Here is a 12,151-nt window from a genome sequence, read left to right as displayed (position 1 = left end):
TTGGCCCACAATGCTGTGCCAAACATGAACTTACTTTAGAAATTACCTAGGGTTACCCATAGCCCTTTATTTTTCTGAACTCCATGTACTTATCCAGGAGTCTCTTAAAAGACTCTATTGTATCCGTCTCCACCATCATTGCCGGCAGCCCATTCCACACACTCAACTCTCTTTGCGTAAAAAACTTACCCCCACATCTCCTTTGTACCTACTTCCAAGCATCTAAAAACTGTGTCCTCTCATGCTAGCCATTTCAGCCCTGGGAAAAAAGCCTCTGACTATCCACACAATCAGTGCCTCCCATCATCTTGTACACATCTATCAGGTCACCTCTCATCCTCCGTCGCTCCAAGAAGAAAAGGTAGAGTTCACTCAACCTGTCATTAAGGCATGCTCCCCAATCCAGGAAACATCCTTGTAAATCTCCTCTGCACCCTTTCTATGGTTTCCACAAGTTTCCTGAGGAAGGTGACCAGAACTGAGCACAGTACTCTAAGTGGGGTCCGACCAGGGTCCTATATAGCTGCAACATTACCTCTCGGCTCTTAAACTCAATCCCATGGTTGATGAAGGCAAATTCACCATATGCCTTCTTAATCACAGAGTCAACCCTCTGATCCTCCACACTGTCAAGAGCCTTACCATTAACACTATATTCTGCCATCATATTTGACCTACCAAAATGAACGAGCTCAAACTTATCTGGGTTGAACGCCATCTGCCACTTTTCAGCCCAGTTTTGCATCCTATCAATGACCCGCTGTAACCTCTGACAGTTCTCCACGCTATCCACAACACCTCCAACCTTTGTGTCATCAGCAAATTTACCAACCGATCCCTCCATTTCCTCATCCGGGTCATTTATAGAAATCACAAAGAGAAGGGGTCCCAGAACAGATCCCTGAGGCACACCACTGGTGACCAACCTCCATGTAGAATATGACCCGTATACAACCATTCTTTGCCTTCTGTGGGCAAGCAAATTCTGGATCCACAAAGCAAGGTCTCCTTGGATCCCATGCCTGCTTACTTTCTGAAGGAGTCTTGCACAGGGAATTTTATCAAATGCTTTATTGAAATCCATACACACTATATCCACCACTCTACCTTCATCAATATGTTTTGTTACTTCCTCAAAGAATTCAATCAGGCTCGTAAGGCATGACCTGCCTTTGACAAAGCCATGCTATTCTTATTCATATTATGCCTCTCCAAATGTTCATAAATCCTGCCTCTCAGGATCTTCTCCATCAACTTACCAACCACTGAGGTAAGACTCACTGGTCCATAATTTCCTGGGCTATCTCTACTCCCTTTCTTGAATAAGGGAACAACATCCGCAACCCTCCAATCCTCTGGAACCTCCACCGTCCCCATTGATGATGCAAAGATCATCGCCAGAGGCTCAGCAATCTCCTCCCTCACCTCCCACAGTAGCCTAGGGTACATCTCATCCGGTCCCGGTGACTTATCCAACTTGATGTTTTCCAAAAGCTCCAGCACATCCTTTCTTAATATGTATATGCTCAAGCTTTTCAGTCCACTATATGTCATCCCTACGATCGGCAAGTTTCTTTTTTTGTACTGAATACTGAAGCATTCATTAAGTTTCAGTCTGCTATCTCCTCCGGTTCCATACACACTTTTCCACTGTCATACTTGATTGGTCCTATTCTCTCAAACCTTATCCTCTTGCTCTTCACATACTTGTAGAATGCCTTGGGGTTTTCCTCAATCCTACCCACCAAGGCCTTCTCATAGCCCCTTCTGTCTCTCCTAATTTCATTCTTAAGTTCCTTCCTGCTAGCCTTATAATCTTCTAGATCTCTATCATTACCTAGTTTTTTGAACCTTTTGTAAGCTTTTCTTTTCTTCTTGACTAGATTTACAACAGCCTTTGTACACCACGGTTCCTGTACCCTACCATCCTTTCCCTGTCTCATTGGAACATAGCTATGCAGAACATCATGCAAACATCCCCTGAATATTTGCCACATTTCTGTCATCTGTTTCCCTGAGAACATGTTCCCAATTTATACTTCCAAGTTCCTGCCTGATAGTTGTATATTTCCCCTTACTCCAATTAAACGCTTTCTTAACATTTGTTCCTATCCCTCTCCAATGATTTGGTAATCCTGGAACACAGAGATCAGACAAAAAGTAGGTGGTTAGGATGGAGATGAAGGAAAAGAGATTTGGGAACCTTTTCCACACAAAGGGTGATGAACATGTGGAATGAGCTGCCAGTGGGAGGGGACAGTAGTGGATACAATAAGAACATTTAAAAGGCAGATAGATCAATGCAAAAGATTCAGGTGATATGGTCCTAATGTGAGCAAATGGGACCAGCGTAGGTGGTCAGCATTGATGGGCTAGGTTGAAGGGCCTGGTTCTGTGCTGTATAACTCTGGGGGCTGTGGAAATGGTGCTTGAAACGACACTAGAGATAGAAAACGTCACCACATGGAGTATTTGGTACCTGCATCCCTCAATGGAGCTGCAATGCCTTTCTCTGAATGAAAAGTGTGTTTAAAGAACAAAGTCATCCAGCCTGTTTTGAAGGTCATGGTCCAGTCACACAGCACAGGAACAAGCCCTTCAGTTCATCTAGTCTGTACTGAACTGTCATTCTGCCCATCAATCTGCACCCTCCATGTACTTATCCAAACTTCACTTCAATGTTGCAACTGAATCCATATACTGTACACCACTTCTGCTGGCAGCTCATCTCACTCTTACCACCCTGAGTTTAATTATTATCCAACCAAACATGAATATAGCCAAACAAAACAGCCTTCCTCCAAGGTGCAAAACAGATTACCAACAGCACACAGCACAAATAGCACATACAGATACGATTTCAGAAAAAGTCACAAAGAAAAAAATTAGCCCAAGTCCCTTTTTTATTTTCTACAATTAGCGCAATTGTAGAAATGATGGTAAGTTGTATTGGTCCAGCTTGTTTTTCCACCGAGAAAATGCTGTAGGGCAGCACTGACAGGAGGCTTCAGCTCCCAACCCGATACAGATCTCAGTGCATCCTGCAAAAGCTCTCACACAATGCCTCTGCGTTTTCTCTCCTGTTCGGTTGCGACAGGTGACCCTGTGGCCTCAGTCTAACAGCTTACCTATTGTTGGTCTCTCCAATGATCCAGAGAACTGGATGTGCATCTTTCTATGTCCAAAGGATTTTGCGATCACAATAAAGATGTTCAAGACGATCACCTGCGCTGTGCACCATCCAACAGTAAATGACAAGTCCAGATGAAAACGCAGTAAGTCCAGCTCTATATCGAACAGCTCAGTGATGGGATAGTCCTGCAGTACCTGATGTGCATAAAATCCAGCAACTTGTGGTTGTAAAACAGATAAAGAATGAACAAATGCACATTTAATTGGACCTGGTGTGACTCGAGCCTGCCACCATCTTTCCAGAAGTTAAGTTTTCCTTCAACATTTAACCTTTCACCCGTAACCCATGACCTCCGGTTCTAGTCTCACACATTAGTGGAAAAAGCCTGCTTGTACTTCGCCTATCTATACCCCTCATAATTTTGTATACCTGTATCAAATCTCCCCCTCATTCACCTACGCTACAGGAAATTAAGTCCTAACCTATTCAACCTTTCCCATAACTCAGGCCCTCAAGTCAACACCATACAGGGAAATAGGGATCCTCACCCTGCTCTACAGGGTGGATAACCTACAGCTGGCACCTCCAGGCAGTGCAGCGACACCACCTAAACTGATCGTGCAAACCTATTGGAGAGGTGGGTGAACCAAGGACAAGATATGAGCATTGTATCCCATCAGCCCTAAAGAGGCAGGCCACATCACTCACATACGCAGCACTGCATTCCTGAAGCACACACAACTCCAGATCCATCATGGCAAGGCCTTTTCTCCTTGGAGCGATGGAGGATGAGAGGTGACCTGATGGAGGTGTATAAGATGATGAGAGGCATTGAACGTGTAGTCAGAGGCTTTTTCCCAGGGCTGAAATGGCTAACACAAGGGGGTAGAGTTTTAGAGTGCTTGGAAGTAGGTACAGAGGAGATGTCAGGGGTTAAGTTTTTTTAACGCAGAGAGTAGTGAGTACGTGAAATGGGCTGCCGGCAATAGTGGTGGAGGCGGAAACGATAGGGCCTTTTAAGAGACTCCTGGATAGGTACATGGAGCTTAGAAAAATAGAGGGCTATGGATAACCCTAGGTAATTTGTAAAGTAAGTACATGTCCAGCACAGCTTTGTGGGCTGAAGAGCCTGTATTGTGCTGCAGTTTTTCTATGTTTCTCAGGATTTCCAAGTAGGCCAAAGCAGCTCATTTTTAGAGGGAGACCTGTGTGAAGGAACTTCCCTGCTTGCCAAACTACTCTAACCTTTCTTCCACCAACAGGACGATGTCTCTGCAACCAGCTTGATTATGAGGGGGCCATAATGTTAAGGTGATTGGAGAAAAGTATAGGGGGATATCAGAGGTGGTTTTCTTTACACTGTGAGTGGTGGGTGTGTGGAACTCACCACCAGGCCAGGTAATAGAGGCAGATACATTTGGGACATTCAAGATAGACACCTCCATCAGTAATTGCAGAACTCTGAACAGAAAGGGTTTGTGGAGGAGTCTATTCAGCCCATCTGCTCCATGGCTTCCCCCCCCCCAACATCACTATAACACTACAACTTCTCTCTCTCACTCACACACTAAGGGAAATTTGCACTAGCCAATTAATCGACTAACCTGCACATCTTACGGACGTGAGGAAACTGGAGCAGCAGGGAAACCCATGCGGTCACAGGGAGATTGTGTAAACTTCCCCACAGACAGCAGCTGGGGTCTACATCCAACCAGGGTCACTGGAGTTGAGTAGCTGAAACTTTAGATACTATGATATTCAAAGGTAAGATCAGGGCCTCCTAGTGAACTCTGTCAACTCCATTAATCCACTCGGCCCAGACAATTCATTAACCGACCCAACCCCGACAACTTGATAACCAACTCAGCTGGGAGGATTTGTTAATTGACCTTCCCAGACATTCAATAAGAGTCAAGAATCTGAACAATGCAATGGCTGCTTGAAGAAAATTAACATGTGTTTATTTTGAAAGTGAACCTTTTGCTCAATAGAAGAATTCAGCGCTGGGTGCCAGGATTAACCACCTTAAATGCCTGTTAAATTTGTTGAGGAAGCAGTCATGATGTAATTCATGGTGCAGCAGACTGGATGGACCAAATGGTGCCATTCTGCTTCTACATCTTATGGTCTCAGTCTGCAGAAGGACTCAGACAGATTGGGAGAATAGGCAAAGAAGTGGCAGGCGCAACATAGTGTCAGTAACTGTTTGGTCATGCACTTTGCTAGAAAGAATAAAGGCGTAGACTACTTTCTAAATGGAGAGAAAATTCAAAAATCAGAAGGGTAAAGGGACTTGGGAGTCCTTGTGCAAGGTTGCCTAAAGGTTAACTTGCAGGTTGAGTCAGTGGTGAGAAAGGCAAAAGCAATTTTAGCATTCGTTTCACGAGATCTAGAATTCAAGAGTAAGGGTGTAATACTGAGGCTTTATAAGGCATTAGTCAAACCACACTTGGGGTTTTGTGAGTAGTTTCAGGATCCTTTTCTAAGAAAGGATGTGCTGGCATTGGAGAGAGTCCAGAGGAAGTTTATGAGAATGATCCCAGGATTGAAAGATACGAGCATTTGATAGCTCTGGACCTGCACTCGCTGGAGTTTAAGAATGAGGGGGATCTCATTGAAACCTATCGAATATTGGAAGGTCTAGACAGAGTGAATGTGGAGAGGATGTTTCCTATAGTAGGGTAGTCTAGGACCAGCAGGACAGCCTTCGAATACTAGGACATCCCTTTAGAACCGAGATGAAAAGTAAGTGGGTGGTGAATCTGCAGATTTCACTGCCACAGAATGCTGTGGAGGCCATTAAGTATATTTAAAGTGGAGATTGACCAGTTCTTGATTAATCAGGGTATCAAAAGTTATGAGGAGAAGGATGTTAAGAGGGATAATAAATCAGCCACGATGGAATGACAGACCAAACTCAATGGGCGGAATAGCTTAATTCAACTGCTATGACTAATGGTTTGGAGAGTCAGAAATTTGAAATCATTGCCCACATGAGCTAGAAAAGGTTTTATTGCTAGGAATCACCTTCCCCCCATCACCTAATGTACAACACACTGAGATCCGAGAAAAGTGGAAATAATGCAGCAGTTTCATTAATAGATGTTTGATTAGTAGCACAATTTCAATATATCATGAATATAAACACACACAACCCATTCAGAAAATCAATTTAATTGTATCGAAGCTAACAGCAAAAAAAATTCAGTCAACAGTACAAGAATTTTATAGAATCGTGTGGTGCTGTGAGATCCTGCCAAAATTAAAGAGCTATTTATTTACAGGTAGAGCTGAGGGGATGGATGGCTTCAGCAGTATAAAAAGAAGCTTTTTAGAAAAGGAATCCCGTGTGTGTGCATCTGTGTGATTGTGTGCATGGGTGTGCATGAATGTGAGTGCATGTTCATATGTGAGTGGGTGTGTACATGTGATTGTGTACACACCTGAGTGTGTGTGCACGAATGTGTGCGCTAACAAAGGATCTCCACAAGCACAGGCACTCGCTATAGACACAGCAGCGGGTTCCCAGGTTAATATGAGCCCTGCTAGCTTAACGGTCCACAAGTGTGGATGAATTCACAGCCAGACTCAAAGCACAGGCTGCTCACAGTTCCATGCTCAGTGCTGGTGTGAAATGATTGGTCTTTGTACCAAATGTAACGGATATGAGGTTGAAACTCCACTTCACAGTAAAGTGGAAGGGACGGCCTCTGCGAGCACACAGGAACTGTAACCAAAGTAGAGTGTGACTGAAGCCCATCTTCAGCCAGTGATGTGAACACTGCCCAGAACTACAGGGTCATTATCCCCTGGTTATTCCCAAATCCTCCTGATACTTCCTGTGTTCAATCCCGCCTTCACCTCAGCAACTGGAAACTATGATTGTGCCTGCACAGGTAACTCCTACAGTCTGTCCGTCAATGGGCAAGCACTCCACACCATGGTAGGGAGAGGGAACACGAGCTGCCTGGAACCTTTACACATTATTAAAGATAATCCTGTAATATACAGGAATGCGCGAAGCTACGACCACTTTAAAAAGAGCTTGACTATGTACACCACTGTACGTAGGCAAGAGCTACTCAGGCATTAGAGGCAAGTCATTATTGAGGCCCCTGCTGGATAACGCTTCTGCACTGCATCAACGTAAACTGATTGTGGGGAGAGGAGGGGACGTGACAACAGGATGTGACCTAACACAGGAAAACATAAATAAACCAGCCAGAGCCTAGAATCTGCGATATCCCTGGATTTGTGAGTGCACAGCTTAACACCCAGTAACTTGGGCAGGAGAAGGTATCGGCGGGTGCAGTCCCACTGCAACACCTTGAAGGAGTCTTTCAACTTCAGGAACTCTGAGAGTGAGTTACAGTCCTAACCTGATGGCACGGGAGGCTACTTCTCAGCAGCTTGGGACATTTTGCAGGCATTGTCAGGCGCAGGCTGGTAACCAATCCGAGTACTGGAGATGGAGCTCCCCAGACCTGTGCAATTCCTTGTCAGATTTCAACTCTTCAGTCACCTGCCCATCCACAGAAATTCACAGTCAGTGAACCAAGGCTCCTCCATGACTTAGCAGCCAGCTCTGCACTGCATTGCTGTTTGCTTGAGCCTGTGTTGAGATGCAGGCAGGCAGGCAGTTTTAATGACTGCTCTCATCCCATGCTGACTCGTTCAATTGCTTCAGCACTTTGCGGATCATTTTTTCCAATTCTTTCCGGGATTTCTGTTCCTCCTCTAGACATTGCTTCATCCGTTTATTTTCCTGGGGAAAGGATAATACAAATGCAGTTATTACAATGTGTCCAGACCGGGAAAGCCAAGCGAACGACTGTAAACCATCTGCAGAATCCAGGGACTGACCTGCTTCAGCTCCTGAACTTCATCCTTCAACGCGTAAACTGTGTCCACGAGACTCCTGCAGCAACGAAGGCACTTATCAGAGATGTGGAGCAGTACAGCACGGCAACAGGCCTTTGGCCCATCATCTTTGTGCTGGCCTCCATGAATCCTTACCCCACTGTCCTCAGGTGATTACTGGTCCTGCCTTATTCACTTGGGTAAGATATGAACGCTGAATTTTCCACTCTTTCACACTGCCCCCAGCCCACCCGGGTCCTGTCACTTCATCCCCTCTCCCCATTGGTACCATCACTCACAGGGTTCCATCTGCCCACAACCCATTGAGCTATCTCAGGGGAATAAGGAAAGGGTGAGGGGTGAGGGAGGGTGAGGGGGGGTGAGGGAGGGTGAGAGGGGGGAGGGGGCGAGGGGGGAGGGGGGCAAGGGGGGAGGGGGGAGGGGGTGGGGAGGGGGACAGGGGAGAGGTGGGAGGGGGAGAGAGGAGAGAGTGTGGAGAGAGGTTGGAGGGAGGGTCGGGGAGAGAGGGGTGGAGGGGAGGTGGAAAGAGAGGGGGGAGAGAGAGGGGGAGGGAGAAGGGGAAAGTGGGGAGAGGGGTGGAGGGTGGAGGGGGAGAGGGCACATCCTCTTCCTTGATTTGCTCTTCACTCACAGCCTGACTGCTCTGACTCTCTGAGTACTTGCTAATATCTCCACATTTAGTTCTTGCTCCTTGAAAAATCCTGAAGGTAACTACAGCACCAGTAACAACAGCAGTCCATGATAAGCCCCCAGGCTGTTTATCAATAAATAATGCCTCCCCAGACACTGCATCCGGTCACTGCTGCCCTGACAACTCTGCTGTGACCCTTCACCCTCCAAATCTCACCTACTTCTGTGACAATGGGAAAAGCAGCTCCCTGTTCTCAAGGTGATAGTACAGCTGGTAAACAAACCACTTACTTCTCTTCGATTACAGTTTGCCCATTACTCTTTGTCTCTTCCACGATGATCTTCTCCTCCTCTGGGAGCAGAACCTGTGGCGCTGAGTCTTTCCGACAGACTGTAAGAGTAGGGTCGAAGGTTAACATTGTCTCGGTCTCAATCAGAAAGAGACTGCATCATTTTCATCTGGCCAGGTCAGTCCTCTCCCCTGGGGTGACCCTCATTGGGGGAGCTGCAATGGTGGGGAGTCTTTGACAAAGGATACCGCTATCCTGCAGAAGCAGGATCCATCATCAAGACCTCCACCACCCAGGCCAGGATCTCTTCTCGCTGCTGCCATCAGGCAGGAGGTACAGGAGCACAGGATTCACACCACCAGGTTCGGAAACCCCACAACCATCAGGCTCTTGTATCAGAGGGGATAACTTCACTTGCTCCATCACTGAACTGTCTCCACAACCTGCGGACTCATTTTCAAGGACTCTTTGCATCGATGTTGCTATAAAGAAGGCAAGACAGTGGCTATATTTCATCAGGAGTTTGAGGAGATTTGGTTTGTCACCTAAAACACTCATAAACTTCTACAGATGTCCCGTGGAGAGCATTCTGATAGGCTGCACCACTGTCTGGTATGGGGTGGGATGGCGGGGCACTACTGTACAGGATTGAAGTAAACTGCAAAGATTTGTAAACTCAGCCAGCTCCATTACGGGCAGCATCGAGGACATCTTCAAGGAGTGATCCCTCAAAAAGGTAACTCCCCCATCATTAAGGACCTCCAGCACCCAGGGCATGCCCTCTTCTCATTGCTACAGTCAGGTAGGAGGTATAGAAAGAAGCCTGAAGGCACACACTCAGTGATTCATGAACGGCTTCTTCCCCTCTGCCATCTGATTCCTAAATGGACATTGAACCCGTGAACACTATATCAGTACTTCTCTTTTAAGTTTCTGACTTTGCACTACTTAACTATTTAATACATATATATACTTACCATAATTCAGTTTTTTATATTTATCACATATTACATTGTACTGCTGTTGCAAAGTTAACAAATTCACAGCATATGCCGGTGATATTAAACCTGATTCTGATGCATCCATGTTCTCAAAATTTATGGCTTATCAATTTATGATTACTTGTTTTCTTTCTTCCTTTCTGTACTTGTACATTGGTCGTTTGTCCACCCTGTTGGGTGCAGTCTTTTATTGGTTCTGTTGTGTTCGTTGTATTTACTGTGATTGCTGCAAGAAAGTGAATCTCAGGCTTTATATATGGGGCATATATGTACTTTGATAATAAATTCACTTGAAACATTGAACTGAAGACTGGCTGAGTGCCTGTGAGCAGGACTGGAAGGATCCAGCTAGGAATGCTGACATTGACTGACTGCTGATAATTCAATAGCAACTAATTCTACTGCACTTTCAGCTCGTGCATTCCAGATTACAACACCGTCACCCGCGTGCTACTCTTGTCATGTTGGGCAAGACTGCTGGGCTGCTCATCGCTCTCACTGTTTCCGTATCGAGTTTTAGAGATCCCTCTGCTGCTGCTCCTTGGTAACAAAACATGAACCCACAGTTGTGTTGGATTCATCTTTATACATCTCATCATGGCTGTCCAAACACTACATCATCAGAACCACGTATATTATCACACCCACATAGCATGCAATTTATCATTTTGTGGCAGCAGTTAATGCAAGACATAAAAATCACTACAAATTATAATTTTGTATATAATAAATTGTTTTACATAAATTGAGTTAAGTAAATTATGTATACATTAGCCATCTGTGCACACTTTCCAGCTTGTTGATATATTTCCTGTCGGTATGGTACCAGAACTGCACAAGTTCAGTGCTGGGACCCTTACTGTTCTCAACATACACGAGTGAGTTGAATATCAGTCATAGAAAGAAAACCATAACACAGAAACAGGCCCTTTGGTCCATCTATTAGCCTGCTTAGTTCCATCAACCTACACCTGGACCATAGCCTTCCAAACCTTTCCCATCCATGTACTGATCCAAATTTCTCTTCAATGTTGAAATTGAAGCCACATCCAACAATTCCGCTGGCAGCTTGTTCCATAATTTTATCACCCTCTGAGTGAAGAAATTCCATGCTCGTGTTCCCCATAAACATTTCACCTTTTACCCTTAACCCATTACCTCTAGTTCAAGATCTATCCACCCTCAGTAGAAAAGCCTGCTTGCATTTACCCTATCTATACCCCACATAATTCTGTTTAGCTCTATCAAATCTCCCCTTAATCTTCCATGCTCTAGGGAATGAAGCCCTAATCTATTCAACCTTTCCCTGTACCTCAGGTCCTCAAATCTTGGCAACATCCCTGTAAATTTTCTCTGCACTCTGTCAATCTTATTGATAGCTTTCCAGTGAGTAGGTGACCAAAACTGCACACCATACTTCAAATTGGGCCTCACCAGCATCTTATACAATTTCAATATAACATCCCAACTCCTGTACTCAGTACTTTGATTTATGATGGGCAATGTACCAAAAGGTTCTCTTTACAATTCTATCTGTGCTACCACTTTCAAGGAATTATGGATCTGCGTTCCCAGATCCCCCTGTTCTTCTGCATTCCTCAGTACTCCACCACTCACTGTCCTACTCTGGTTTGTCCTCCCAAAGTGCTACACCTCTGTATTAAAATTCTATTTGCCATTTTTCCATCGGATGCACATCCCGTTACAAGCTCTGATAGATTTCCATGCCATGGAAGCAGATGGCGCCAGCAAACAACTTGACCGAATGTGATATCCTTCAGACTACATGAAATGACTTCTTTCACTTCACTTACTTCCCCTTTTTCTTTCAAATGTGATTCAGCTACTGTTGGAGCATGTGATCGACATTTTGGGGTGTGCTTCTGGGCTGACTGAATGATCTGGTGCTCTGCTGTCTCCGAGGGAGTTTGGCAAGGTTTTGAGCTAAGTGTGAAGCCTGGAGACGGGGCGGGAGTCCATTTCTCACCTATCCCACCAATCAAAGCATTGACGTAGATTGAAATTCACAAGGATGAGAGCAGAAGTGGGGGGGGGGGGGGGCAGGAGCTTAGCACCCTCTACGGACATGTGAACATTTTCTTTCCCTCCTGTTCGCTGCTCTTGGAGGAAGGTCTTCCTTAATCTTGCATCAGTTATTCTGGGAAACACCATTCTTAAATGTCAAAATCCTTCATGGAAATTTTTGTGTCCAATGA

General features: G+C 45.2%; 1 protein-coding gene across 4 annotated transcripts in view; it reads right to left on the bottom strand.

Annotated features, from left to right (window-relative positions):
* Positions 1–6,114: 6,114 nt before the first annotated feature.
* arhgef6 (Rac/Cdc42 guanine nucleotide exchange factor (GEF) 6) overlaps positions 6,115–12,151 on the bottom strand; it is a 223,775-nt gene continuing 217,738 nt past the window's right edge. For 3 of the 4 annotated variants that reach the window (XM_063061177.1, XM_063061179.1, XM_063061178.1), the window contains 3 exons: positions 8,936–9,035; positions 7,997–8,051; positions 6,115–7,898 (listed from right to left, as the gene is read on the bottom strand). In XM_063061177.1, the coding sequence (XP_062917247.1) occupies positions 7,776–7,898; positions 7,997–8,051; positions 8,936–9,035 (278 nt within the window). In that variant the 3' untranslated portion in view covers positions 6,115–7,775. The remainder of the gene's footprint in view (positions 7,899–7,996; positions 8,052–8,935; positions 9,036–12,151) is intronic. The other variant, XM_063061180.1, reaches the window with a different exon arrangement.

The sequence above is a fragment of the Mobula hypostoma genome, chromosome 10, assembly GCF_963921235.1.
Source record: "Mobula hypostoma chromosome 10, sMobHyp1.1, whole genome shotgun sequence".
NCBI lineage: Eukaryota > Metazoa > Chordata > Chondrichthyes > Myliobatiformes > Myliobatidae > Mobula > Mobula hypostoma.
Note: the sequence above shows the minus strand (reverse complement) of the source record. Positions and strands in the feature narration are given on the sequence as shown.